Raw genomic sequence first — 25,880 nt, 5'->3', positions numbered from 1 at the left:
CCAGGGGAGACGTGGGTGCTGCTGTGGGGCTGTGAGAGCGAGGGCGGGGAGGACAGGGGAAGGGCTGGTCCTCCACAGCAGCCGCGGGGCGGGGCGCAGCCCCACCACCCCCTGGTGCACACAGACGTGCACATGCAGAGATGTGCACGTGCACAGATGCACACACGCAGGCATGAGCTGCTGTCTTCTGTATTTCATCCCGCAGGGACTGAGACTCCCCAAACTGCACACGGTGGTTTTAGAATAAATGCACGTGAACTGGACTGCTGAATAAATGCAAACTGCACACGGTGGTTTTAGAATAAATGCATGTGAACTGGACTGCTGAACTCCTAAGGTTTTCATCATTTAGATCAGCTGTCTTCTTATTTGGTGCATTGGGCATCCCGCAAACCTCTGTTCTCGTTCTCGGGACTCTCATGCGGCTACTCAGTAGTTTTTATGTCCAAGGCAGGAAATTTTGCTGGTGTCTCAAAATAGAAAGTTTGTATCACAGCCTCCACCAGTGCATACGGATTATCTGCTCTAATAATTCCCTTTGCTGAGGTCAGAGAACAGACTTGGTGAAGATTATATTCATCATGTAACACTGATGAATACAAATTATTAAAAGCTTCAAAACGTCGATTCACAATAGAATTCCGACAGAATGCGTGAGGTGCTGGCCAGTGTTGGGGCTTGAACTCGGCGACCAACACGGACCCGGCAGGCGCTGGCAGCACCAGTCCGCAGAGGAGCTCTTGATCGCCACTCAAGGTAGAGGAAGGTGTGAGTGTCTGAGGCTGGCCTGGGGAATGAGCTGCACGCCAGCAGACGTGGAAATATATTTCTCATAATATAACATTTTAAAAGAGAAATATATTTCTGGATGCCGGCGGCTCACAGCTGTAATCTTATCTACTCAGGAGACTGAGATCTGAGCATCAAAGTTCAAAGACAGCCCAGGCAGGAAAGTCTGTGAGACTCTCATCTCCAAGTAATTACCAAAAACCTAGAAGTGGAGCTGTGGCCCAAGTGATAGAGCACTGGCCTTGAACCAAAAAGCTAAGGGACAGCGCCTATTGTTGGAGTTTAAGCCCCAGGACTAGCATCAAAAATTAAAAATAAAAATAAATAAATAATAAAGAAGAAATATATTTACTTGAAATTCTAATCTTGGAATCACGCTGGAGAAATTCATTGAGCTGTTTAATGTCAGAGCCTTTCAAATGATAAGCACAGAATAATGCTAATTTACTGGAGTTTTTTCACATTTTCTTTGTTTTTGTGGTTTTACTTTAAAATTTTTGTTCTTTTTTTTGTAAATAAAATGTATACATGTGGGAAGAATCTAAGAAGTACTGGCTAGTGAAAATAAATTACCAAACCCAGCCACACTAGATAACAGAATATTAAACATCAGAAAGGCCATTTATAGAAAAGATTCATAAACGCCAGGCACCAGTGGCTCACTCCTAGAATCCCAGCTACTCAGGAGGCTGAGATCTGAGCATCAAAGTTCAAGGCCAGCCCGGGCAGGAAAGTCTGTGAGACTCTTATCTCCAATAAACCACCAGAAAACGGAAGTGGTGCTGTAGCTCAAGTGGTAGAGCGCTCGCCTTGAGCTGAAGAGCTGAGGGACAGCGCCCAGGCCCAGAGTTCAAGCCCCATGACCGACCAAAAAAAAGTGCTTATAGTGGTCCAAGTATGCAAGAAATTTGGGGTACTTACCTTCCGAAGTCTTTAGATGAGATACTTACCTCATACCACACAAAGCCACTCACAATGAATTAAAATGAATCCGATTCCTAGAAGACATAGGGTCTTGGTGATGATTTGTTTTTATATGACACCAAAAGTGCAGAAAACCAAAGCAGAGGTGAACCAGGAGGCCGTGTCCGGCCGGAGACTGCTGCCTGCGAAAGACGCTGCCAACAAAGCGAGACGCACCGGACCAGAGAGGGTGTCTGCACCCCTGTCCCCTGAGGGCCGCGGGCGGCACAGCCCGACCACCGGATGGCAGAGGCCTGAGAAGCTGTTTCTCCAAAAAAGACTTGCACGTGCCCTCCGTGGGCAGGCCACAGAGATGCCCGTGAGCTGTGACCCGTGCACCTGCTCGGGGGCCGGGCCCGTGGGAGAGGTGTGCTTACCAGCGGTGGAGTGGCAGTCGGTACAGCCATTGTGAACACCGGGTGAAGATCCTTGGGAAACCAGACCCGGAGTGCCTGTGTCCTCCACAGGGGGAGCCCCCAGGAGGAGCCCCCCAGGAGGAGGTCAGCATCTCCCGGAGACAGCTGCACTCCATGTTCAGTACAGCTCACCCCTGTAATTCTAGCTACTTGGGGGGCAGAGATCTGGAGGATTGCAGTTCCAGGCCATCCCAGGAGACAGTCCACAAGACCACATCCCCGCCAACTTAAAAGCGTAGCGTATGTGCCTATCACGCCGGGTGTGTCTGAGGTGTAATAGGAGATGGTGTGGTAGGCTGCACTGAGACCCTCTTCAGAAAAGACCTGAAGCATAAGGGCTAGCGGTGTGGCTCAGGCGGTAGAGCACCCACCCAGGGAGTGCAGGACTGGAGTTCAAGACTCAGCGTTGAGGAAAAAAAAAAAGCAGCGTTCTGAGTGTTCTGAGTGCCAGACACAGAAGGAAGGACAAACACTGCATCTTCTCATCCACTTATATGTGGATGAGTCCTAGAAGCAGAGAGATCGGTGGTCCCCGGCCTGTCAGGTGGGGTGGAGGAGCTGTGGGTCCAAGTTCACACTTGGGTTATCAGGTGAGCAAGTGCTAGTCAGTGCTCATACTGAGTGCTAAAGTGTGCACACAGGTAACCTCCATGTGTGGGAGGGACGTGCTATTATCTTGTGGTGGTAATTGTACTGCAGTGTGCAGGGTATCAAAACGCTGTGCTGTACACCTTCAATTTCTGTAATTTGTATCTAGCAAAGGAAAGCCGCAACCACATCCTCCGTGGCACTGACCGCTGCCGTCGCGATGCTCCTGTGGGGGCGGGCTCTTCAGCCGTTGAAAATTTGCATATTTGGGGCTGGGAAGGTGGCTCAGTGGTAGAGCGCTTGCCTTGCATGCTCAAGGCCCTGGGTTCGATTCCTCAGCACCACATAAGCAAAAAGAAAAAAAAGCCGGAAGTGGTGCTGTGGCTCCAGTGGTAGAGCGCACTAGCCTTGAGCTGAAGAGCTGAGGGACAGCGCCCAGGCCCAGAGTTCAGGCCCATGACCAGACCCCCCAAAAAAAAAAGAAAAGAAAATTTGCGTATTTATGCCAGTGCTGTGAAATCACTTTATTTTTTCCAGTTATGTTAATGACTGACGTAAGATTGAAAGTTTCAAACCAGGCCAGTTGCTGGTGGCTCATGTCTGTAATTTTAACTGCTCAGAAGGCTGAGAACTGAGGATCCCGAAAACTGGAACTGGCACTGTGGCTAAGTGATAGAGCGCTTGCCTTGAGCTGAAGAGCCGAGGGACAGCACCCAGGCCCAGAGTTCAGGCCCCACGAGGGATGAAGAAAAAAGTTTCAAACCAAGAATGAAATGTATCTCTTTCAAAAGAAGAATTTCAAGGTCTCATCGCTCTGGTCTGTGTCAGATCTGTGAAGCCTCCTCCGTGGTTCTGGTTGGTCCTGGTGAAAGGAAAATCCCAAAAGGGCCTAGAAGTGATGCTGGCAGTAATAAAATACTGGCGCACCGCGCTGTGCGGTGCTGCCCTCGGCGTGCAGTGCTAAAGCAATGGTGCACAGTGCTGTGCACGGCGGCCCTGCTGCGTTCCACAGCACTACAGTAACGCATCAGGGCAGCAATACAGTGCTGTGCTGGCCCACGGCGTGGGTGGCTGCCCCACGGGCCCGGTGGAACTGTGGGGGTGAGGGCTGTTCTTGGGACTGTGACGGCTTCCGAGTGTTGGCTTGTGAGCTGAGATACAGCTGCACACCAGGCCTAGGCAGACGGGCATCATGAGGCTGGTCTGGGGCCCCCGCTGGCCTCCCCTCCTTGCCTTCTTATTCCGCCTCCCCCCCAGGCCCGAGGCCTGCCCTCGTAAACAGAAAGGCCCTTGGCTGGTGCCCCTCGGTAGCCGGCCCTGGCACCTGCATGCCCAGGTAAAGTCCCGGCAGCAGGCGTGGCTGTTAGAACGCAGCCCCGCCCCCAGGAACGTGTCCACGCTGCTGGACGTCCTCGCTCTGGGCCGTGTCAGCCTGAGCAGGCTCCCGCTCCTGTGACACGCGGCACTGTTCCGCCAGGGTGCATTCCCCGTGCAGTCAGCCCCGGGCAGTTCCGTGAGACCCACGGTGATGGGAAGTTTCCCTTGCAAATTAACTTCTTAGAAAAAGTTGTCACTTATTTTTCTGCAGGGATGTGACCCTAGAGGGGTAACATGGGCTGTGTCCAGCTTGGTGGAGGTGGACAGTCCCTGGGGTCAGAGGTCAGTGGTGAGGCGGGAGCTGAGAGGAGGGAGCCTGTGTCAGGTCAGGTGATTGTGCATATCTGTGCCCACGCTCAGCTGGAATGCTCACACTCAGCGTCCAGTGCTCACCTGGCCTGGTCTCCGCCCACACTCTACCACAGACCCCTCCTCCGGGAGTGAAGCTCCCGGCTTAGCCGCGCTCTTGAATTTGTCTCCTCAGTGAGCGGACGCCTGGCCGACATGGCCAGCCCTGTACAGACTGCAGCTCTTACTGGGCTGGTCTCCACAGGCCAGCCAGCAGAGAGAGCCCACCCCTTCTCCCCACACCCCTGCAGAGTGCAGACCACCCCTCCTCCCCACACCCCTGCAGAGTGCAGACCACCCCTCCTTCCCACACCCCTGCAGAGTGCAGACCATCCCTCCTCCCCACACCCCTGCAGAGCAAGCCCACCCCTCCTCCCCACACCCCTGCAGAGTGCAGACCACCCCTCCTTCCCACACCCCTGCAGAGTGCAGACCACCCCTCCTCCCCACACCCCTGCAAAGTGCAGACCACTCCTCCTCCCCACACCCCTGCAAAGTGCAGACCACCCCTCCTTCCCACACCCCTGCAGAGCGAGCCCACCCCTCCTCCCCACACCCCTGCAGAGTGAGCCCACCCCTCCTCCCCACACCCCTGCAGAGCGAGCCCACCCCTCCTCCCCACATCCCTGCAGAGAGAGCCCACCCCTCCTCCCCACATCCCTGCAGAGTGCAGACCACCCCTCCTCCCCACACCCCTGCAGAGTGCAGACCACCCCTCCTCCCCACACCCCTGCAGAGTGCAGACCACCCCTCCTCCCCACACCCCTGCAGAGTGCAGACCACTCCTCCTCCCCACACCCCTGCAGAGCGAGCCCACCTCTCCTCCACATCCCTGCAGAGTGAGCCACCCCTCCTCCCCACACCCCTGCAGAGTGCAGACCACCCCTCCTCCCCACACCCCTGCAGAGTGAGCCACCCCTCCTCCCCACACCCCTCCAAAGTGGAGACCACCCCTCCTCCCCACACCCCTGCAGAGCGAGCCCATCCCTCCCCCCTGAAGAGCACAGACCATCCCTCCCCCCTACATTCCTGCAGAGCGAGCCCACCAGCTTCTGCCTCCTCTTTGGGGCCCTCAACGAGGCGGGATGTCTTGTGTGGCTCTGCCTTCCAGCTCCTCACCTTTTCATCTCTGTGCACTCTCTCTACTTTGACATTTGCAATTTTTAAATATTGCATCAAATATTGCATGTGGTTTTCTTGTATATCTGCATCTTTCTTCTCCTTTGAACTACACTGCCACCTGTGGCTTTTTGTTGGCTATTGAACCTAAGAATATCTCAGATTTGTCTACCCAAGCTGGCTTGGAGCCACGGGCCTCAGATCTCAGCCTTTGGAGTAGCTAGAGTCACAGACAAGCCACCAGCCCTGGCTTGGGACCTTGGGCTTTAGGCCCTGCTCCAGGGTGCGTGAGGGTTGGGAGTGTGGCTGTTGGGAAGTCCTTCTCCTCTGTGCCCTTGGTTGGGAGAAGAGTGGTTGTTTGGTGGACCTCGGGCCCCTGCAGCGTGGATCACATCGGGACTCGGTGCCAGCCTGCAGGGCAGGGCAGGGCAGGGCAGCCTTCTGCACAGGCCGGAGGAGCGGGCTGGGGTCCGGTGGGAAGTATTTAGCGCTGCTGTTGGATCACTTGTTTTGAAGCTCAGGGCACAGGCTCAGGCTTCCCAGTGTGATGGAGGCTGGCCTGCCCGCGGCTGGGCAGGCGCCGTGGTCCTTGTGTAAGGCTGCCTCCCAGGGTGTCCTCTGTGCCTTTCTCATTCTGTTTAGAACTCTAACGGCCTCCCTTGCCCGAGTGGCCCGGATGTGGGGAAGGCCCAGCGAGACTGTCCAGCGGCCTCTGGTTTGGTACCCAGCTTCTCTCCTCTAGCCCCCTATGCCTTAGATGAGAGGCAGCCAAGGCCAGCCCTGGGCGTGCGGGTCCCAGGCTTCCCCAGGGCTGGGGACAGCAGGTGCCCTGCGTGCCAGCCGATCCGGGTGCACCAACCCCGCAGCACAGCCACCTGTGGTCTTGGTCTGTGATGTCCCCACCCCACTCCTGCTGCTGCTCTGCCAGCTCCGGAGCTCGCTGGGTGTGGATACCAGCAGTAGGCCCTCCCTCCCCAACCCCCAGCACTCTCTGGCAACCTGGGATGCCCGCCACCCAGCCTGGTTGGTCCCAGCCTGGGCTGCACCCCCGGCCCTCTGAAGGGCAACTGTGTGCCATGTCTGCCGTGGTGCAGCTCCCCACTGGCCGGGGCAGGGCTGCCCCTCAGAGTTGTCTGGCCTTCCCCGCAGCAAGCCAGCCTCTCCTGGAGGACTCGACTCTATGCAGCCTGCCCTTCCCCCGCCTCCATCCTACTCTGCCCTGCACCCCCTGCACCCCTGGATGCCTGTCCGGGCCCTGCCCACTGTCCCCCCACCGACTCTGACTTTGCCTGGCGGCTCCGCCCCTAGGAGCTGGGCTGCCCGGGGTGGAGGTGGAGGTGATGCTGGTGGGCCCTGCAGGCCGGAGTCTGGTGTGGGCTTGCCCTGGTGCACACCCGCCCCGCCCCGCCCCGCCCCACACACAGTGCCCAGAGCCCCTCCACACAGACACACAGCTGAGATGTGGGACGTGCTGGGATTTGCTCTTTGCAAATGAAAATGACGTGGACTTCCTCCCTCCCAGCCCAGGCCCCCTGCTGGGTGGAGCCGCCCGGAGGTGGAGGTGCCTCTTGCTGGGCTGACTCACGGCTCCGCTCCACTCCTACCTGGGCAGCTCCCAGCCTCCCCTGGACCTGGGCTCTGCTCTTCCGTGGACCATGTGCTGTTTCCCGAGGCCTAATTAACTCATGTCTTTCTCTCTTTTCTTTCAGTCCGCAACTGTGTCTGATGGTGGTAAGTCCTGATTTATGATACTTTATTTTTCAATGACGTTTTCAGATTGAGAAAATGTTTTGTTATTTAGCCCAGTCAGGAAAGTGTTCCTTGCCTGTCCCTAGCCCTCTGTGGGAGGTTCTTGGCCATGGCCGGCCTGGGGCTTTGCGGAGGCCACGGCACGGGTGGCAGAGGGGAAGCGCGGACCATTGCGGGCTGGGCCTGGGCAGTGGCAGGGCTCCTGCGGCGGTGGGTGACAAGTTCAAACATGCCCCGCCTTCCCCGCACAACCAGCCTCACCCTGCCAGCCAGCTCTCAGAGCCCTCCCTGAGCCCAGCGGTGCTGGAGTTGGATTGAGACTCCTGGTTGCTAACTCTCCTTCTTAGGAGAAAGTTAGGTGAGCTGAGGGCCCGGTGAAGAAGAGTCAAACATTTCAAACATTTCCCTTTGTTGTTAAGAAATTCTGCGCACAGAGGTTCTTCTAATAGGACCAGTTCAAAAAGGAAATAGCCAGAAACGTTTAGTTTAATTTAGGAGAACTCGGTGTGATCCTTGTCAATTTTCCTCCAGTTATTCTGTAAAAACTGAAACTGTTGGAGAGTTTCATCCAAAGACGACTTGTTTCTCGAGTAACTCTTAGTATTGAGAGAAACTTTTGGAAACTTCCTTTTGTCCCACAACTGCCACCTTGAGTGTTGGCCTTGGGAGAGGCTGCTGTGACCAGGGAGAGGCTGTGACCTGGGGGGAGGCCTGGGGGAGGGGTCCGCATGGGACAGAGGAATGTGTTCTCCTGAATAACAACCAGTGCACCGAGAACCGGACCAGCGGCCTGGAGCTCCAGAGTGGGGGTGGAGCTTTTGAATAAAGGGAATTATATTCCCTTCCGTATATCTCCCGACAATAGTGGATGTGTCACTTAATCAGTCTTGAGCTGGAAGTGTGAAAACTTCCTTAATGCAGGAAAAGAAACCCAGCTGTGGGGCCCAGCCCAGCCCAGCCCAGCTCTGAGGTCAGGCCTGCCCTCTGGCTGCTGGAGGGGACTCCATTCTCACTGGGAATTATAAATGTAGTGTGCAGTTGATCCTCTGGTATTCTGGGGGCGGGGGGGGGGGGGCCTGCCGTGGTGCCCGGCTCCTCACCACCTTCCTCTGGTGGGGCACCCCGGCTCCCTGGACATTGGTTTTCCTTTCATTTTTCTTCTGTGTTCTCTGGCTTTTCTAATTATTATTTTTTATTGTGAAAATACCGTACAGAGGGCTTACAATTACATGAGCAAGGTAATGAGTACATTTCTTATCACCTCCTCCTTTGTTTGCCCTTCCCATCCTTTCCCATCTCCACTGCCTCCCCACCTCCCCCAAATTGTAAAGTTCATTTTTCGACATAACGACTTGTACATCTCATTGTTGCAATGGGTCCACCTGTATCCCTATTTAAATGATTTGTTTTTTCCCTTCCACTCCCCCAAATTATACCAACATCAAATACAGTGAAAACAGGGGTTATACCACAGGGGAGGGACATACAGAGCAACAAAGAAATAATCTTATAAATGTGTTAGAAATAATCACAAGAAAGAAAAAACATTTGAATACTTATCTGGGGCTTCATTTCACCTAACATCAACTTATCCAACGTTTTCTGCTTGTCTCAGACATATACTAGTTATTGCAAATAAGGGAAACCATGGGACCTATGTTTCTTTGGGCCTGGCTTACTTCACTTAGTATAATTTTTTCCAAATCTTTCCATTTCCTAACAAGGGGGGCAATGTCATTCTTTCTGATGGAGGCATAGAATTCCATTGTGTATATATACCACATTTTCTTGATCCATTCATCTACTGAGGGGCATCTGGGTTGGTTCCATATCTTAGCTATGGTAAATAAGGCTGCAATAAACATAGTTGTGCTGGTAGCTTTAGTATGGTCTTGTTTGTGATTATTTGGGTAAATGCCCAAAAGTGGGATTGCCGGGTCATTGGGGAGCTCTATATGGAGTCTTTTGAGGAACGTCCATACTGCTTTCCAAAGTGGTTGAACAAGTTTACACTCCCACCAACAATGCAGTAAGGTCCCCTTCTGTCCACATCCCCTCCAGCATCTGTTGTTATTAGAGTTCTTGATTATAGCCATTGTAACTGGGGTGAGGTGGTATCTCAATGTTGTTTTGATTTGCATTTCTTTTATGGCTAGGGAGGTTGAGCATTTCTTCATGTGTCTATTGGCCATCCTTCTTTCCTCTTCAGAGAAATTTCTCTGTACGTCTTTAGCCCACTTATTTTTTGGGCAGTTGTTTCTTTGAGGATTTGTTGTTTGGGGATTTAATTTTTTGAGTTCCAGGTATATTTTAGATATGAGACCCTTGTCCGTTGTATGGCTAGTGAAGATCTTCTCCCAATCCGTGGGCATTCTATTGATTTTGCTAGAACCTACAGACATATAGCCATCCCATTTTTGATAAGGGAGCTAAAAAAAAGTAGAATGGAAGAAAGACAGCCTCTTCAGTAAATGGTGCTGGCAAAATTGGTTAACTACTTGTAGAAAACTAAAGCTAGATCCTTATATATCACCCTGCACCAGAATCAACTCCATATGGATCAAAGACGTCGGAGTCAAAGCAGACACTCTGAAAACATTACAGGAAGGAATAGGAGAAACCCTAGGTCTCCTTGGCACAGGCCAAAATTTTCTTTTTTTTTTTTTTTTTGGTCGGTCATGGGGTTTGAACTCTGGGCCTGGGCGCTGTCCCTCAGCTCTTCAGCTCAAGGCGAGCGCTCTACCACTTGAGCTACAGCGCCACTTCCGGTTTTCTGGTGGTTTATTGGAGATAGGAGTCTCACAGTCTCTCCTGCCTGGGCTGGCTTTGAACTGCGATCTTCAGATCTCAGCCTCCTGAGTAGCTAGGATTACAGGCGTGAGCCACCAGCGCCCGGCTCGAAATTTTCTTAATAGAGACCCAGAAACACAACAAATCAAAGAAAGGTTGGACAAATGGGATTGCATGAAGCTGCAGAGCTTTTGCATGGCAAAGGACATGGCTTTTCTAATTATGAGTGAGAAGTAGACGCTCCCTGATTGACTATGCATATTGCCTTATCTGCTGTTCCGATGGATGGGGCGAGGCCCAGGCTCCTCTGGAGGCAGCCTCTGCCCTGGGCTCTGCTCAAGTGCTGGAGCCACGCAGCCGCTGTGGAGCCCAGCTCCCAGGAGGCCTCCCCCTCCCTCTCCCCTCCCCTCGGCCCTCCCTCTCCCTAGCTCCCCGCCCCCTCTGCTGACCCTGGCCATCCCTTCCCAGGGACTAGCAGGAGTGGTGAGGAGGGCTGGGCAGAACTGAGGTGTGCTTCCACAGACATTTTCATGTTGCGGGTCAGTGGTAGATGCCGGTCACACAGGAGCATGGGACTTGCAGCTTCTGTGGGACACCGTGGTCTGAGCAGGGGTGAGGGTGGACGAGCCCCAGCCTTGGGAGGCCGTGCGCCCGCCTGGGGCTGCGTCTGCGTCAGCCTGGTCTCGGGATCGGCGGGCCCCCCCCCTGCACGCCCCCTCCCGCACGCCCCCCTGCATCCCCCCCCCCGCACCCCTCCCCCGCACGTCCCCCCCTCCCCTCCGCGGCTAGTCCAGGCAGTGTGTGCCTTTGCTCACAGTGAGTGCTGTCTGCAGTCTTGGTTAATAGGTGTGTTTTGTACTTGCTCAGAAGGGAAGGGCTGTGAGTACCCACTTTGAGGCTAGAGACCACTGGAGGTCTAGCTCAGAGCAGAAAGAACATTCTAGCATTTGGAAGCTTGTGCAAAAGTCTGTACAGAGTATAATTCCTTCCAGGAATCCACCTGGAGGGACATTTCAAGTCGTTAAAATATGCAACAGGCCCCAGGCCAGCACGCTGAGCTCTGGTACCAAGCCTAGCACCTCAAAAAGAGGGAGAAAGGGGCAGGGAGAGGGGGACAGGGAGAGAAGGAAGGAGAAAAGGGAAGGTATGCATAAGAGCGCTGGGCTTTCCCTGTGGGGACTGGGCCTGGTCTGCGAAGGGAGCTCACGGCAGACGCACCGCAGCCTGAAAGCTATGATGGTTGCCCCTTCCTGAGCTTCTGGAGTGAGGGGCCGCGGCCAGGTCTGGGGGTGTGTGGGAAACGGTGCACAGCAAGCAAGGCTGGGCTCGCCAGCAGATGACAGCCACCAGCGGTCCCTGACTGCAGGGTCAGGGAAGACCCCAGGGCCTTGGGAGGCACCTGCGATGGAGCTGGAGGCCCCCACGTCCTCAGGGTGGGCTCCTCCTCCACCCCCTCCGTCCCTCACTCATGCCATTCACGCCTTTGCAAACAGCCACGCCCTGCCCTGCCCAGCAGGGACCCCGACCTGCCCTGTCTGCACAAGGGCCACGCAGTAGCCTGTCTACACTCACCATCCTCATGGCTGTGAGCTGGCTGCCAGCCAGCTCTCCTGCCCCTCCTGCCCTGCCCGCTCCCGTCCGTCCTGTCCACCGGGTGCCATGCAGGGGCCTGACTGCGGCTGGTTTCCCTTTGTCTCCCTGGATGCCCAGTTTGCTATGACTGTTACTGGTCTGGGCCAGGCCTGCGGGAGATCCCTCACCTCCGTCCTGTCCCGAGGACGCCCTCTCCTCCACCCAGCCCGCGCCTCCCCTGCCTCTCAGCTGTTTGACAGGCACTAAGCGTGTCCTGTTCAACCTTCATTTCTGGAAGGAAGCCTTTCAGTGTCAGTGGTGGCGATTTGGAGGGCTGGCCCCTGAGCACCGTCTCCATGCGTGGGAGCCGACCCCGGACATGCACGGTCCCGTGAGCGTCCGTGGCGGTGCTCACGCGGGGCGCCGGAACGCTGCCGCCGCCACCAGCCTCAAAATACCGAGGGCGACGTTAGCTTTCAGCAGGTGACTGCATTAAGTTAGGAGAGATGAGGGAAGCGGAGAAGGCCCGAGCATTGTGCTGTGGCTCTTTATGGAACATTATTTGGTGAACTCACATTTTTTCTCACTAAAAACGCCACCTAATTGCATACTTCAGAAAGTGTTTGCTGATGAGAGAGCTGGAGTGATAATGTGTCACACGCCACGTGACGGCGGCTGTTTGAACCAATAACTATTTGACTTAATACAGTCCCGTTCTCGGTGGTTTGCTTATGGGGCTAGCCGCTCCCCCAGAGCCGCCAGCGCGGGGCCTGGACACAGCATGCTGCTTCCCTCTAGTTCTGCAAGATGCATGCACAGAGTTTGCATTGCTAACTGGGTTGTAAACATTTTGAAGCAGAAGTTCCAAGATAGTGGAGTGGACGAGGACACCCTGCCTCCTTAGGGCTCGGCCCCTCAGATGCGTTTGTCTCCCTCCAAACCCGATCTAGCCACCGGCGCCAGCAGTTCCCTGCATCCTCCTCACCCTCCCCCCCCCCCCCCCCCCCCCGTCTGGAAGTGGAGGTGCACCCTGCCCTCTCCCAACGTGACTTGAAAGCAGTTTGATTCTTGGACAGCCAAACACAATAAACTATAGCCTCTTCTGAAAAGCCTGTGGCAGATGGCACCCGAGTCCAGGTTAGTACCGCGGGGGTCAGAGTTGGAGGACGGTGCCTGGGCCGGGCTGCAGGTGCCACTGCCTCGCTCAGCCTGGGGCCCCTGTGCACCTTGTGGTCACACGCTTGCGGCCTGGGCCTGGTCCACAGCGCCGCACTGGAGTGAAGAGCGGACAGGGCGGTCTCCCGGCCTCCACTCCTTCAGTTCCGGAAGCTCTTGGGCTGGGTCTAGGAATCCAATTTTAACAGCAGGCTGCTTAACAAGAAAAAGCGGCATAAGCGTTTCATCGAGTGCCTGTGAGGATCGTCACGAGAGTGCTCGGTGGCTGGTGCTGCTTCCATTCCCAGTAGACAAAGCCCAAGAGCCTGAGAAGGGCCTCTGGGTGGGCGGTGTGTGTTCTGTGCTCTCGGGCTGGTAGGAGGCGAGGACGGGGCGGCGGGGGGAGGGGAGGCTGCCCGGGGCTGTCCACGCTGCTGCTGCAGCCAGAGCAGGGTCTCAGGGCTGCTCTGGAGCTCTGGTGCATGCCGGACCCCTCCTGAGAGCCTGCAGTCACAGCAGAGCTACAGTTTGCCCAGGATTCCGACAGGAGCTGCCGCGACTGGGACATGTCACCCGTGGTGGCGCTGCAGCTGTAGCCTGTGTCTCCTGCTCTCCCCGGGGCCATGGGCCCTTGTGTGTGGCGTCCAGGCTCCTGGGGGACCTCGTGCTGGTCAGGAGCGGCCTCCCACTGGGCTGAGTGCTGGCATTAGCACCTGCTTTGCTCAGAGAAGATGTTTTTTTTTTGGGGGAGGGTCCGGTCGTGGGGTCTGAACTCTGGGCCTGGGCACTGTCCCTCAGCTCTTCAGCTCAAGGCTAGCGCTCTACCACTTGAGCCACAGCGCCACTTCCGGCTTTTTTCTTTTTGCTTATGTGGTGCTGAGGAATCGAACCCAGGGCCTCATGCATGCAAGGCAAGTGCTCTACCACTGAGCCACCTTCCCAGCCCCCAGAGAAGATGTTTTTGTGCTCAGGATGTGCACAGGGTATAGGGGCTGGTTGAGGCTGGTCCTCAGTGCTGTGTGTATGATGGAGGGCCACTGTCCGGCAGGCTCCCCTCCGAGGGACGCAGGGACGCAGGGACACATGCGGGTCAGGGAGGAGCACGTTCTTGTGTGACTTGGGGCCCAGGCAGAGGGGACCAGCCCTGAGGTGGTTCTTAGACTCCCCCCCCCTCCGGCCCCCCGTGTTCCTCCAGCTACCAGCAGCACATCTCTGTGGCCTGCTGTCAGACTCTGACAGGTAGAGATCTTTCATATAAATGTATTTAGGCACCCAAAATAACCAAATTGGAGAGTCCTGACTTAGTTTACCATTTTCCAGTCTTCAAAAAGGTGTCTTTTGCTAGGTGCTGGTGGGCATGCCTACAATCCTGGCTGCTCAGGAGGCTGAGATCTGAGTTACAGTTCAAAGCCAGCCCGGGCAGGAAACCCATGAGACTTTTTTTTTTGGTTGGTCGTGGGGCCTGAACTCTGGGCCTGGGCGCTGTCCCTCAGCTCTTCAGCTCAAGGTGAGTGCTCTACCACTTGAGCCACAGTGCCACTTCTGGTTTTCTGGTGGGTTATTGGAGATAAGAGTCTCATGGACTTTCCTGCCAGGGCTGGCTTTGAACTGTGATTCTCAGATCTCAGCCTCCTGAGTAGGTAGGATGACAGGCGTGAACCACTGGCGCTCGGCCCTGTGAGACTCTTATCTCTGATTCACTACCAAAAACCCAGAAGTGGAGCCATGGCTCAAGTGGACAGGAAGGGGGGGGGAGGGGAAGGGAGAGGAGGCTGTTCAATTGGTGCCTTCCCAGTTGGCAAGTGCTGAGCCTCTGCCCGGTGCCCAGTGCCCTCCGGCCCCATGCAGTGGGCTGGAGCCTGGCTCAAGTGGGGAATCCTCAGGTGGTTTCCACTTGTGCTGGTGCTACTTGTTGGAAATACTGTCCCTCCTCACCGACACCATGCCCGCCCGCCCGCCTGGACGGTGTGCGGCGGTCCTGTGCTCTGGGTCTGTCTCTGGCCCCTGTATGTGGCTGCATTCTGCTTTGTTAGTCTTGTTGTCTGTCAGTAGATCAGGACTTACGTCACATTACTGCTGTTTGTCGGGCACCTGGACACCTAGTGACACGTTTCTCTTTGCTTGTCTTCAAGCACTTGCGTTTTTTTACACGCTGTAAAGCCAGTGTTTAAGTCACTGGCACCAGTGCTTTCTTCTATCCGAGCTGGTGCAATACGGCGCTTTGGAATCTACATAAAGCTTCCTAGAAGCATTGCCACAAGTCACAAACAACCACTGACCAGGGCAACTGCGTTTCTAACTGTTGTTGCTGCAGCTGCTCGCTCCCCGAGGCCAGTCCTCTGCGGGACAAGCAGAGGGCGAACTGGTTTGTTCGCCTGTTACAAAACCACGTCTTCAAGATGAATGGCTTCTAAAAATATCTAAACCAGCATTCATCGGGCGGCTTGGTGCCCTTTGCCCTTCGGGAGACTCTGGTTGAGAGGAGGAAGAAGGCAGTGGTAAGGTGCCAGGTGTTGCAGGGATGCCCGTGTGGGCAGGACGCGGGGGCTGCTGTGGGACTTGCGGCTGGGGCGGAGCGCGCGCGTGGGCGTGGCAGGGCCTGATCTGGCCCGGAGACCCGGAGGTGGCCCCGCCCTGCGTCTGGGGCCGAAGGAGGGGCAGGCCGTGCTGAGGAAGGGGGGGGGGGAGCACGTGGGGCCGGAGCATGCCGGGGAGGCCCCAGACCGGCCTGGAAGGCTTGCTCTGAGTGTGTGTGCACGCACACGTGTGTGGCTGTGAACTTGGCAGGCGTGGGGAGGACCGGACGGGGAGGGGCTGGGCGGTGGCCACGAGTCTTGCCTGTGCACGAGTAGTTTTTGAAATGATTATCAAAGACCCACGGAGGCTGAAGGGAGCCGTCTGTGGGTGAGGGTTCGCGTCCTCGGGGCCCAGTGGAGCCCGCTGCCTCTGTGGTGAGGGTCTGGAGGCCCTGGGAGGCCGCTGAGTCTGACACCAAAGTGCTCAGGGGTGCGGTGGACTGCCACGTGCTGACCCACGAGAGGCTTGGGCCTCACCCCCAGCACCCGCAGCGCAGGGGCCCCGAGTCAGAGCCGCCGCCCCGTGTGCATCCTACAGCGTGCTCCTGGGACCTGGGGTGAAAGCCCGGGGGAGAACTGTGACCTCCACGCACACAGCACACAGGTGGGTGATGCGTGAGGCTCCCCCCCCCCCCCCCCGCGTGTGCGCGCACGCAGCCCCGCTCCCGAGCGCCCATCCCTCGGCGCCCTCCCACTGGTCTGGGCCAGCCCGGCCTCGCTCACAGAGCCAGCGCCGCGGCCAGCCGCGCCTGCCCGCAGCCAGCCTCCGCCCCCACAGGCACGCCGGCCGCTCCACTGGCTGTGGGGACGATGGCTGCCTAGAGGGACTGGGGAGAAGAGTCCAAAGCAGCACCTGAGGGACAGGACCCGAGCAGCGGAAGGGGCGAGATCAAAGGAGACAGACACTGTTTACGTTGTTCCAAGTCCAATTTCACAACAAAGCAGCGAGTAAAGACAGAAATAAATGAAAGAAAATGTACAGGCGGATATTATGAAACAAGAAAACTGGAATAGCAATATTCGTATGAGACAGGACAGTTCACGGTGAACAAAGCAGGACAAAGCAGACATTGTGCACCAAAATGGCAGCATTGCATGCGTGAGCCGAGGGACCCGGAAGCACGCCGGCCGTGTGCACAAGCGACAGCTGAGTGACAGACAGACCACCAGTGACAGATCTTCCAGCCCAGTGTAGAGTACATTTTCTCAAAGGCATATAGAGGGGCTGGGAAGGTGGCTCAGTGGTAGAGCGCTTGCCTTGCATGCCTGAGGCCCTGGGTTCGATTCCTTAGCACCACATAAGCAAAAAGAAAAAAGCCGGAAGTGGCGCTGTGGCTCAAGTGGTAGAGCGCTAGCCTTGAGCTGAAGAGCTGAGGGACAGCGCCCAGGCCCAGAGTTCAGGCCCATGACCGGACCCCCCCCCCCCCAAAAAAAGGCATACAGAACATTTATCAAATGTAAAAGCACTATAGCATGGATCTTCTGGCAGCAATGTAAATAGATCCAGAATAAAAAATAGAATTTATACATTAAATTTTTAATTAAATTAAAAAGGGGCTGGGAAGGTGGCTCAGTGGTAGAGTGCTTGCCTTGCAAGCATGAGGCCCTGGATTCGATTCCTCACCACCACATAAACAGAAAAAGCCGGAAGTGGCACTGTGGCTCCAGTGGTAGAGCACTAGCCTTGAGCTGAAGAGCTGACCGGCAAAAAATAAATAAATAAATAAATAAAAACTAAAAAAAAAAATTTTTGTCGGTCATGGAGCCTGAACTCTGGGCCTGGGCGCTGTCCCTCAGCTCTTCACTCAAGGCTAGCACTCTACCACATGAGCCACAGCACCTCTTCCGGCTTTTTCTGCTTATGTGGTGCTGAGGAATCGAACCCAGGGCTTCGTGCATGTAAGGCATGCACTCTACCACCGAGCCAACTTCCCAGCCCCTGACCAGTACACTTCTTTTGTGGATAATATCACCCCTTCCTTTGCTTTCCCCCAGTTTCCTTGTCTTGTTCCTGCCCACAAGTTACATAGCTCATTTCCTACATAATATCTACCAAACAGCATGATTGAATTGTTCACCCTTCCTTCCTACCCCCACTTTATCTGTCCCTTCCCCCCCAAAAAAAACCCCAAAGCAAAAATACCACCACCACCTCCACCACCAACAGCAAAAACCCACGTTTCCATCTCCTGGAATAGGTTTTGATACGTAGCATTTCAATGCTCAGACTTGTTACGCCTTTGTGTTCCTCCCCGAAGGGTTGCCTCCTTTAGTTGGACTGCGTGCATGAATGCCTAGAGCCTGCATAGCTTATCATGTCCAGTTCTATTTTAGATCGAGCTTCCACTGATGGGGGAAAACATTCGTCTTTTGTCTCTCTGAGCTTGGCTGACCTCACTTAGCATGATTTGTTCTAGATCCATCCATTTCCCTGCAGATGACATCATCTTACTCTTTCTAATGGATGAGTAACATTCCATTGTGTGTAGGTACCACATTTTATTGATCCACTCATCTGTTGTAGGGCATCTGGATGTGTGAGTGTTTTTACTGTATCCTGACTTGTAAGGATCAGGGTAGATGCCCACAATGGTTTGGCTGGGTCACAGGGAAGGTCTATGTTTCCTTCTCTTTTTTTGTTATCATAAAGGTGGTATTTGGGTGTTACAGTTACAGGTAAAGTGTACATTTTTTTGGGGGCAATGTTACTCCTTCCCTTACACTTCTCAAGTTTTTCCCTCCCATCCCTACCCACAAGTTGTATAGTTGATTTTCAATGTAGCGTCTAATTTTTTGTGCCTCCCCTTACCCTCCCAAAGATACAACTAAACAAACAAGTCAAAAAAAAAGAAAACAAAAACAGCAACAGAGAGGAAAACCTCTTGTTTCCATCCTGATAAATGTTACTCTGTGTGGCATGTTTAGTTTTCTGAGGACCCTCCAGACTGCTGTCCCGCGTGGTCGTTTAGTTCACAGTGGGTTCCTCTTTCCCCACATCCCCGCCTGCATTTGTTGTGTGAATTCTGGTCCAGTTTAGCTGGGGTGAGCTGGAATCTCACAGTTGTTTTGATGTGCATTTCCTTTATGGCCAGAGAGGGATGTTGAGCATTTCCTCACGCATCCATTTGCCATTCTTGCTTCTGAGAAGTCTCTCCTTAGTTCCTCTGCCCAATCAATAGATTGGTTTCTTAGTTTTTGTGTGTGGGGTTTAATTTTGAGCTCCTTGCATATTTTGAATATTAGGCCTTTGTCTTCTTGGCGGGCAGGCCAGCCTGCAGGACTCAGATTCCTGAGTCTCCAGGAAGCGTAGCTGCTCTGTGAAGGGCGCCTGGCAGGTGGGGGGCGGGCTCTCAGCTCCGCGGGGCTGGCCGCGCACCGCGCCCCCCGTCAGCACCGGTCTCCCCTTGGACCCGTGCTGGCGACAAGTGACAGGGCCTCCTCTCCCCTCGCCCCCACTTGCCATGCTGACCCCCGCGCGCTGGCCGCGCTGCCCGCCCGAGGCCACACAGGCTCTTCAGCATTTGCCATCTGCTTGGCATTTTCCTCCAGAAGGCTCTGCCACTCAGATGCTGAAAGTTTCTTTGCGGGGTGGGAGCTCCTTGGGTGGTTGTGAGCCGGGCGCTTAGGCGCCAACCAAGAAGGTTTTCTCGTAGGCGCGTGCGGTGCTGGGGGCGTGCTTGCCACGGGGGCTTTGCTCTTGGGTGGGCTGCGAGGTCTGGCTAGGAGAAGCCTGCCTGCTCGTGGGCACCGGGAGTCAGCTGGGAGCTGGGGGGGCACCGCCCGCCCCACCGCCACGGCCGTGCCCTGGGAGGGGCACCGTCCAAGACCTGAGCAGCCTGGCTGGGGAGCGGGCCAGGCGATCAAGCTGCTGTGGGGTCCGGGTGTCGACCAAGCCTGAGGAGCAGAGGTGGGGTCGGGGCATCATTTCACATCATCGGCAGGGCTCTGTCCTCACAGGCAGAGCGGTGCTCACGTGAGGAGCTGGGTGGCATCCCCGGGCCTGTACCAGCCAACTCACGGAGGTAGGGACAGGGCCGAGGCCCCCGCCCATGCGCCCCTCCTTCCTTGGAGCCCTAGCTCCAAAGCCGCAGCAGGCTCCTGGAGGATTTCCTTGAAGGACTCACTGCTTTGACAGGGGAGGATCGGCCACAGGTGAAGGAAGGCGGCAGTGGGTGGCTGGTGAGGCGGGTGGTGGGGGCAGTGTAGGCGCTGGCTGGGTAGGGAAGCGGCTGCCTCTTGGTGCTGGCGGGTGGGCATGTGTTGTCACGCTAGTAAGTAGACATGAGGTTATGGGCCCTTCACAGAAGTTGCCAAGCTGGCACTGCCATGTGTGTGGAGATCTTCTGTACCTGGAGAGGCCCTGAAGGTGGCCTGGCTCTGCTCAGGTCCTGGGGTGAGGTCCTGGAGGGAGGGCGGGGGTGGGGGCGGTGTCGGCCTGTGGGGTGGCCATGGCTTCCAGTACTCTAGGCTTTCCAGCGTGTGGTGTGTTTTGCTTTGGACGTGGCTTGGCGTGGTTCATTTGCCTCTTACCTAAGAGACCACTAGTGATCACTTGTGTTTATGCAATTAAAAGTGTTTGACATTGAAGCACACAGGGGCACAAGTGTAGCAATCTCATACTTGGAAGCCGGGAGTTTGTTTCTTGCTCTCCGTGCAGGGCTCAGCCTCGGCCTCTGCCCGTCGGGCAGGCGTGCGAGCGTGCGCGCCCCACTGTCTCCTGACTCCTCGTGTAAATAATTCAGCAGCTGTGAATTATGTATGCACGGGGCAGCGGAGTGGAGCCTCCGCCCCGGGAGGCCTTGTGGAGCGGGGCTGTCCCTGGAGAAGCCGCGGCGGCTGCCACCCCTGGAGGCCCGAGTGGAGCCGGGAAGCATGGCCCTGCACGGCCCCGGGTATGGGTGCAGAGGGGTGGCTGATGCTGAACGGTTGGAAGTACTTGGCTAAATGGCCTCACAGCGGCTCGTATCGGCTCTGCCCAGGTAAAGTCCCTCACCGGCCTGCGGGTCTGCCTGCCACGCGGGGCGGGGGAGAGGGGGTCCGTGTGGTCCGGGGCGAGCCTGTGCAGGGACGGCGGCCTGCCACCTGGGCGGGGTGACTAGAGGTGACGCGGGGTTGAGGGCCTGTGCTGTGACGCTAGCCCCAAACTTAGGTGTCACTTAAATTTGTTACATGTTGTCCCTTTGCCAACCAATCAGTAGCAGTGTGGTGGCTTTTCTGGCTTATCTGACAGACCACAAAAACCCTCTCACCAGAAGAGCACTTCGGTGACTCAGAAAATGAAAACCCACAACAAACCCTCAGAAAAGGTCTCTGAGGTGACGGGAAGCGGGGGGAGGGTGCATCCCCCCTGCCAGCTGCTGGCAGGGGGCGGGGGGGGGGGGGCGTGGACGGCTGTGGCTCCGGCCGGGCCGCGTCGCCTGCCGCCGGGCTGCGAGCTGGACCGCGAGCTGTCGGACCGCAGGGAACGTCAGAGGGCAGTACTCATGGGGTCCGGGTCAAGCCTTCGGTGAACACACAGTTTTCCATGCAGGAGGACAGTTCTAGAACATGCTGGAGACTGCAGCTCCACAGGAATGGAACTTTCTGTGCCTGTTGTGTTGAGAATGGTGCTGAGATTTCCACTCCACAGGGTGTCTCTGCCACAACCCTCACGGGCCTTGCTGCCGCCTGTCCCCCACGGCCTTCTGCACACGTGTGTGCACACGCTCCATCCACGCCCCCACGGCCTTCTGCACACGTGTGTGCACACGCTCCATCCACGCCCCCACGGCCTTCTGCACACGTGTGTGCACACGCTCCATCCATTTGTGTGGTCACATTTTACCCAAGTAGGATCAGGGCTGGGAAGGTGGCTCAGTGGTAGAGCGCTTGCCTTGCATGCATGAGGCCCTGGGTTTGATTCCTTAGCACCACATAAGCAGGAAAAAAAAAGTCACCCAAGTAGGATCATACTGTGCTCGTGTGATTCTGTGTACGGTCCGTGGAAGGGCTCTGTCATCCTCTCTGATTTTCCACTCTGAACCTGTGTGACCTGGGAGGCGGCTGTGAGCATGTGGGGTGGCTGGCGCTGGCCTTGGACGCCCCTCTGCTCCAGGCCCCCGTGTTGGCCTTGTGGCCGCAGCCCTGCCCGGGGGCGCTCCTGGTCACGGGAGGGAGGGTGTGCCCCCAGGGTCTGAAGGAGGCAGCCAGCCTCACGCATTGCGCGCGGCCCCCTCCCTCCGCTGGACGGTGTCTACAGCTTCGGCGAGGACGCCCTTGTTTCCTGAGCGTTGTGTCCCTAGCCCGGACACCTAGAGATGGCCTCCGCTCCCCCTCACACCCGAGGCTGGGCCTTCCACGCACTGGTGCACACTGAGGAGCTGAGTGCGAGGCCCAGCGCACACACTCGAGGGTCCAGGTTGGTTTCGTGTGAGGAAAATGTTCACTTCTCGCTTACACTTTCAAAGTGCCTGTATTGGTTTATGAGTCTAGAAAGTTCTGCCTTTGGTATAGGCTAGCTCTTCTCATAAAGATAAGTCTATCAACGTTTGGGTCATGTTTAGCTTACATTTCCAGTCAGCACTCCTATGTTCATTCACTCAATCACTGCGGAAGCACAGCACCTCGGCAGCTAGCTCTGGAGGGGCCGGACCACCCCGGGTGCCGGCTTGTGGCTGGGAGGGCAGACAGGAGCCGGGATGGGCAGGGCCGTGCTGGTGCAGCCTGCCGGGTGCAGGGTGTGGAGCGGGGCCGGAGCAGGCTCGCGAGCTGGGCTGTCCGGGAGCTGGAGTTCTCCCCTTGCCCCCCCCCCCTGCAGCAGGGTGTGGGGACTGACAGGCGCGTGGGTGCAGAGGGCTTACAGCCCGCAGGTCAGCTGTGAGTGGATCCCCCTGTCCACCGTTCTCCGCCATCTCCCCCCCAACTTCCACACAGTGTCCCTCCTCCCTCCATTCCTGTGCCCCCAAATCTTTCTACTTCCTGGTATTCATTTTTTGAACAATTCATTAGTTCAGAATCCTTGGGCTCCTCCCCACGGTGACCTCCTTTAGCCGTCAGTGCGCATGTGCACATCGCCTGCATATGCTGCCACGTGTGTTTGTATTTGAGATTGAGCTTCCACATATGAGAGAAAGCACGCACCATGTTTCTCTCTGAGCCTGGCTTACTTGATGTAACAGTTTTTTTCGAGGTCTATCCATTTCCTTTCAGGTGACATAATATTACTTATTCTGATGGGTGAGTCAAGTCCCATGGTGTATGTGGCCCGCCTTTTGTTGTGGGGCACTGGGCTGTTTCCATGAGTAGAGCAGCAGTCAACGTGGGCGTGTGGCTGGGACCCCCCACGTGCAGGTGTCTTTACCAGGTGTCTTCAAGCACTACCTCGGGTCTCTAATCGCATTTTACACTGAAATCTGGTCACCTGGGTCTGACTTCACGTGCACTGGAGGTCAGGTGGGACCCTCTCCACCCAGTGACCCGCATGTCCCGAGACCTCAGCCCCTTCCTGGACTTGGTCTTCTGTCCCGGGGTGTACCTGCTGTGCACAGTGGGCCTGGAGATCTCCCCGCCCTTCGGCTCACTGTGGGTCGTGGGTGGGGAGCTGGCCCCAAGGGAAGGTGCAGGGCTGACAAAAGCTCTGTTAATGCACATCGGGATTCGGTGCACGGGGCTGTGTGCACACCAGCGTGGCCCGAGCCTCTCACACACGTGAAACAGGAGCTTCCGTTGTGGACAAGCATTCCATGTCAGGTGTTTCCAGATGGTTCCTTGATGGGGCGGCAGCATTGCTTAGAGCAGCCACACCCTGCTCGGTTCTCAGTGTCTGGCCTTCTCAGCACTGGCCCTGTTGCCCACCCTGAAGTGTCTTCCAGAAGAGCCGCTCAGAGTGTGCGTGCCAGCCCCGGCGCCAGGCCTCCCCGGTGTCCTCCCTGTGCCAGGGCCGGGCCATGCGCTCCCTTATTTCAAAAGTGGAGCCGGGAAGGTGGGTGCAAAGAAAATCTCACCGTGTGCAAATGCTGGTCTTGTGACGTTACTTCTCTGCACGTGCGCATCTGTGGTGTGTAGAAGATGGGGCTGCTTGGAACCTAATGAGGGCCGCATGTGAACAGTCGTGCTAGACACGAGGGTGGAGGCCACCCCCGCTCAACCCGAGTGCTGTGACTGAGTCCCGGGGTTTGCCCCGGCCCACAACAGCAACGTGCTGTGCTGGGTCTCAGGTGAGTGGCAGGGTGCTGGGGACCAGGCGTCCTGGGAAGGCCTCTGCGCTCACCCCGGGCCGCTGCTTCCCGGAGCCCCACCCGCGGGAGGTGGCACGGTAGGGGCCTGCTCACCCCCGCCCCGGGCTCATCCGTGGCCGCCTGCGTGGCCTGACCCACACAGGAGCAGGGAGCAGGTCCACTGGGGATCGGAACTGGGGAGGGAGCCAAGGGGAACGTGGGAGGTGGGTGCGCAAGGCCTCCCCTGTGCCGCCGGCCGGGCCGGGCTCCCATGCACCCAGGATGCTCCCATAGAGGGACACGTTCCGGGGGAACGTGGTGGTCCCTAGAGCGCCTGCTCAGCCCGTCCTTCCCGGGCTAGGCCAGAGCCATGCTCCAGCTTCTGGGCGGGGTTTGTGTTTGGACAGCAGTGTGTTTTTGAACCAGGAACTCTGTGCTGTCAGTGCCACGAAGAGCGGACATGGCAGGAGGTCTTTGCTCTGAGACGCAGCCTGCGTGCACACTGGGCGTCGCCCCGGAGCGCCGTCTCTGGCCCCGCGCGCCTGCCGGCGCCTGGCAGTGGCAGCCTTCCTTGGACTCGCGCTGCACCCAGCGCCTCTGCCCTGCACGTGTCACGCGTGTCCGGGCCGTGCGTCGCCACTGCTCTTTGTGCTCTGTGCACCCTCACTTCTGTTAAAGCTTCCTGATTCTCCCATTCCTCCCGTGGGTGTAGTGTAGAGCGTGTGTGTGTGTGTGTGTGTGTAAGTGTGAACGGCGCCGGGGCGGGGGTCTGAGTGCTGTGTATGTCGAGAACGCGCTGGGCCAGTTGTGGTGTTGTGTGTGGTGTGACTCAGCAAGCATTGCAGAGTGGGAGTGGGCACGGGCCCCGTGGCCCCCGGGAGGGCACACTGTGGGGAGGGGCGGGCAGGGCTGCAGCTGCTCTGTGCTGTCCCGCAGAGTTGACGGGCGCCGACCTGAAGGACTGCGTGAGCAACCACAGCCTGAGCAGCAACGCCAGCCTGCCCAGCGTGCACAGCTGCCGGCGCCTATGCGAGAGGAGGGTGGCCAGCTGGGCCGTGTCGTTCGAGCGCCTGCTGCAGGACCCCGTGGGTGTGCGCTACTTCTCCGTGAGTAGCAGGGGTGGGGCGCGGGCTCGACAGAGCTGCTTCAGCGGGGATAGCGCCCTGCGGGCACCAGCAGCCCGACCCAGCGCTGTCCTGGGTCCCCCCAGTTACTGGACAGCCGGAGTAAGCGTCAGGTCCAGGCTCCCCGGCCCTCCGCCCTGCGGTCTCCCTAGGGTGTGCCCCTCTCTGCCTGAAGTGAGTCAGGGTCTCACTACGAGGTCTGGCCAGCCTGGAACTCACGATCCTCCATCTCAGCCTCCCGAGTGCTGGGATTACAGGTGTGTACTACCTGGCCTGGCTGGGGTTTCCTGTAAATGTCTGGGAGTGAGACTTAACTGCCTAGTGCAGCTGTAGTTTCCTGTAAATGTCTGGGAGTGAGACTTAACTGCCTAGTGCAGCTGTTGAAGACTACCGGTGCTTGGACTGGGATGGGAGGGGGAGAGCACCCGCCCAAGGCCCCGGTGCCAGCCGGGTACGGCCCAGAGACAGCTGCAGAGACACTCACTCCTAAGAAGATAGCATGAGCACCTCCTGCTGGCCCCGGCTGGGCGCTCACTGTGCTGCAGGCCCGCGGATGGGGGAAGAGCCGGGCGCGGCACTGAGCTGTGGGGTGCCTGCCGCAGGGTGACCTCTCCCCTCCGCGGTTTCAGGACTTCCTAAGGAAAGAGTTCAGTGAGGAAAACATCCTCTTCTGGCAGGCCTGTGAATATTTCAATCATGTCCCCGCGCACGACAAGAAAGAGGTAAGTCCTGCCTGCCCGTGGCGGCCGGGCTGGCACCGTGGGAGACACGGCGCATTTGGAAAGGTCATTTCTTTTTCAGAATTAACTTGTCAATGCGGATGGCATTTAGCTCCGTCTAAACATAATGTGTGTGAGGGCTGTGAGCCCTGAGCCCACATCACAGCCTTGGCCTCAGTAGGCTGGAGATAGAGCGGATCCGGGCGTGGGGCCAGCGGATGCCCAGGGCTGCACCGTGCTGGCCGCTGTGCATCCGACCCCAGGCTGGTCCTTGTCTCCGGGCGCCTCCCTCTCAGGTGTGGCCTGCGTACACGGGCACCATGTGCCGCCCCGGAGCCCTCACAGAGACACCCGGGACTCGGGACTCGGGAAACGCGGGGCGGGCGTGAGTGTGGGCCTC

At 57.0% G+C, this 25,880-nt stretch overlaps 1 protein-coding gene across 3 annotated transcripts in view; it reads left to right on the top strand.

The window, feature by feature from the left end:
• The window catches only part of Rgs12 (regulator of G protein signaling 12), a 66,768-nt gene that overhangs the window by 23,555 nt on the left and 17,333 nt on the right, over nucleotides 1–25,880 (top strand). For 2 of the 3 annotated variants that reach the window (XM_042671039.1, XM_042671040.1), the window contains exons 3-5: nucleotides 7,310–7,331; nucleotides 24,574–24,743; nucleotides 25,391–25,483. In XM_042671039.1, the coding sequence (XP_042526973.1) occupies nucleotides 7,310–7,331; nucleotides 24,574–24,743; nucleotides 25,391–25,483 (285 nt within the window). Of the gene's footprint in view, nucleotides 1–3,339; nucleotides 3,346–3,547; nucleotides 3,560–7,309; nucleotides 7,332–24,573; nucleotides 24,744–25,390; nucleotides 25,484–25,880 lie in introns of those variants that run through there. The other variant, XM_042671041.1, reaches the window with a different exon arrangement.

Source organism: Dipodomys spectabilis, unplaced genomic scaffold (assembly GCF_019054845.1).
Source record: "Dipodomys spectabilis isolate Male_0828 unplaced genomic scaffold, ASM1905484v1 ptg000594l, whole genome shotgun sequence".
Classification (NCBI taxonomy): domain Eukaryota; kingdom Metazoa; phylum Chordata; class Mammalia; order Rodentia; family Heteromyidae; genus Dipodomys; species Dipodomys spectabilis.
Note: the sequence above shows the minus strand (reverse complement) of the source record. Positions and strands in the feature narration are given on the sequence as shown.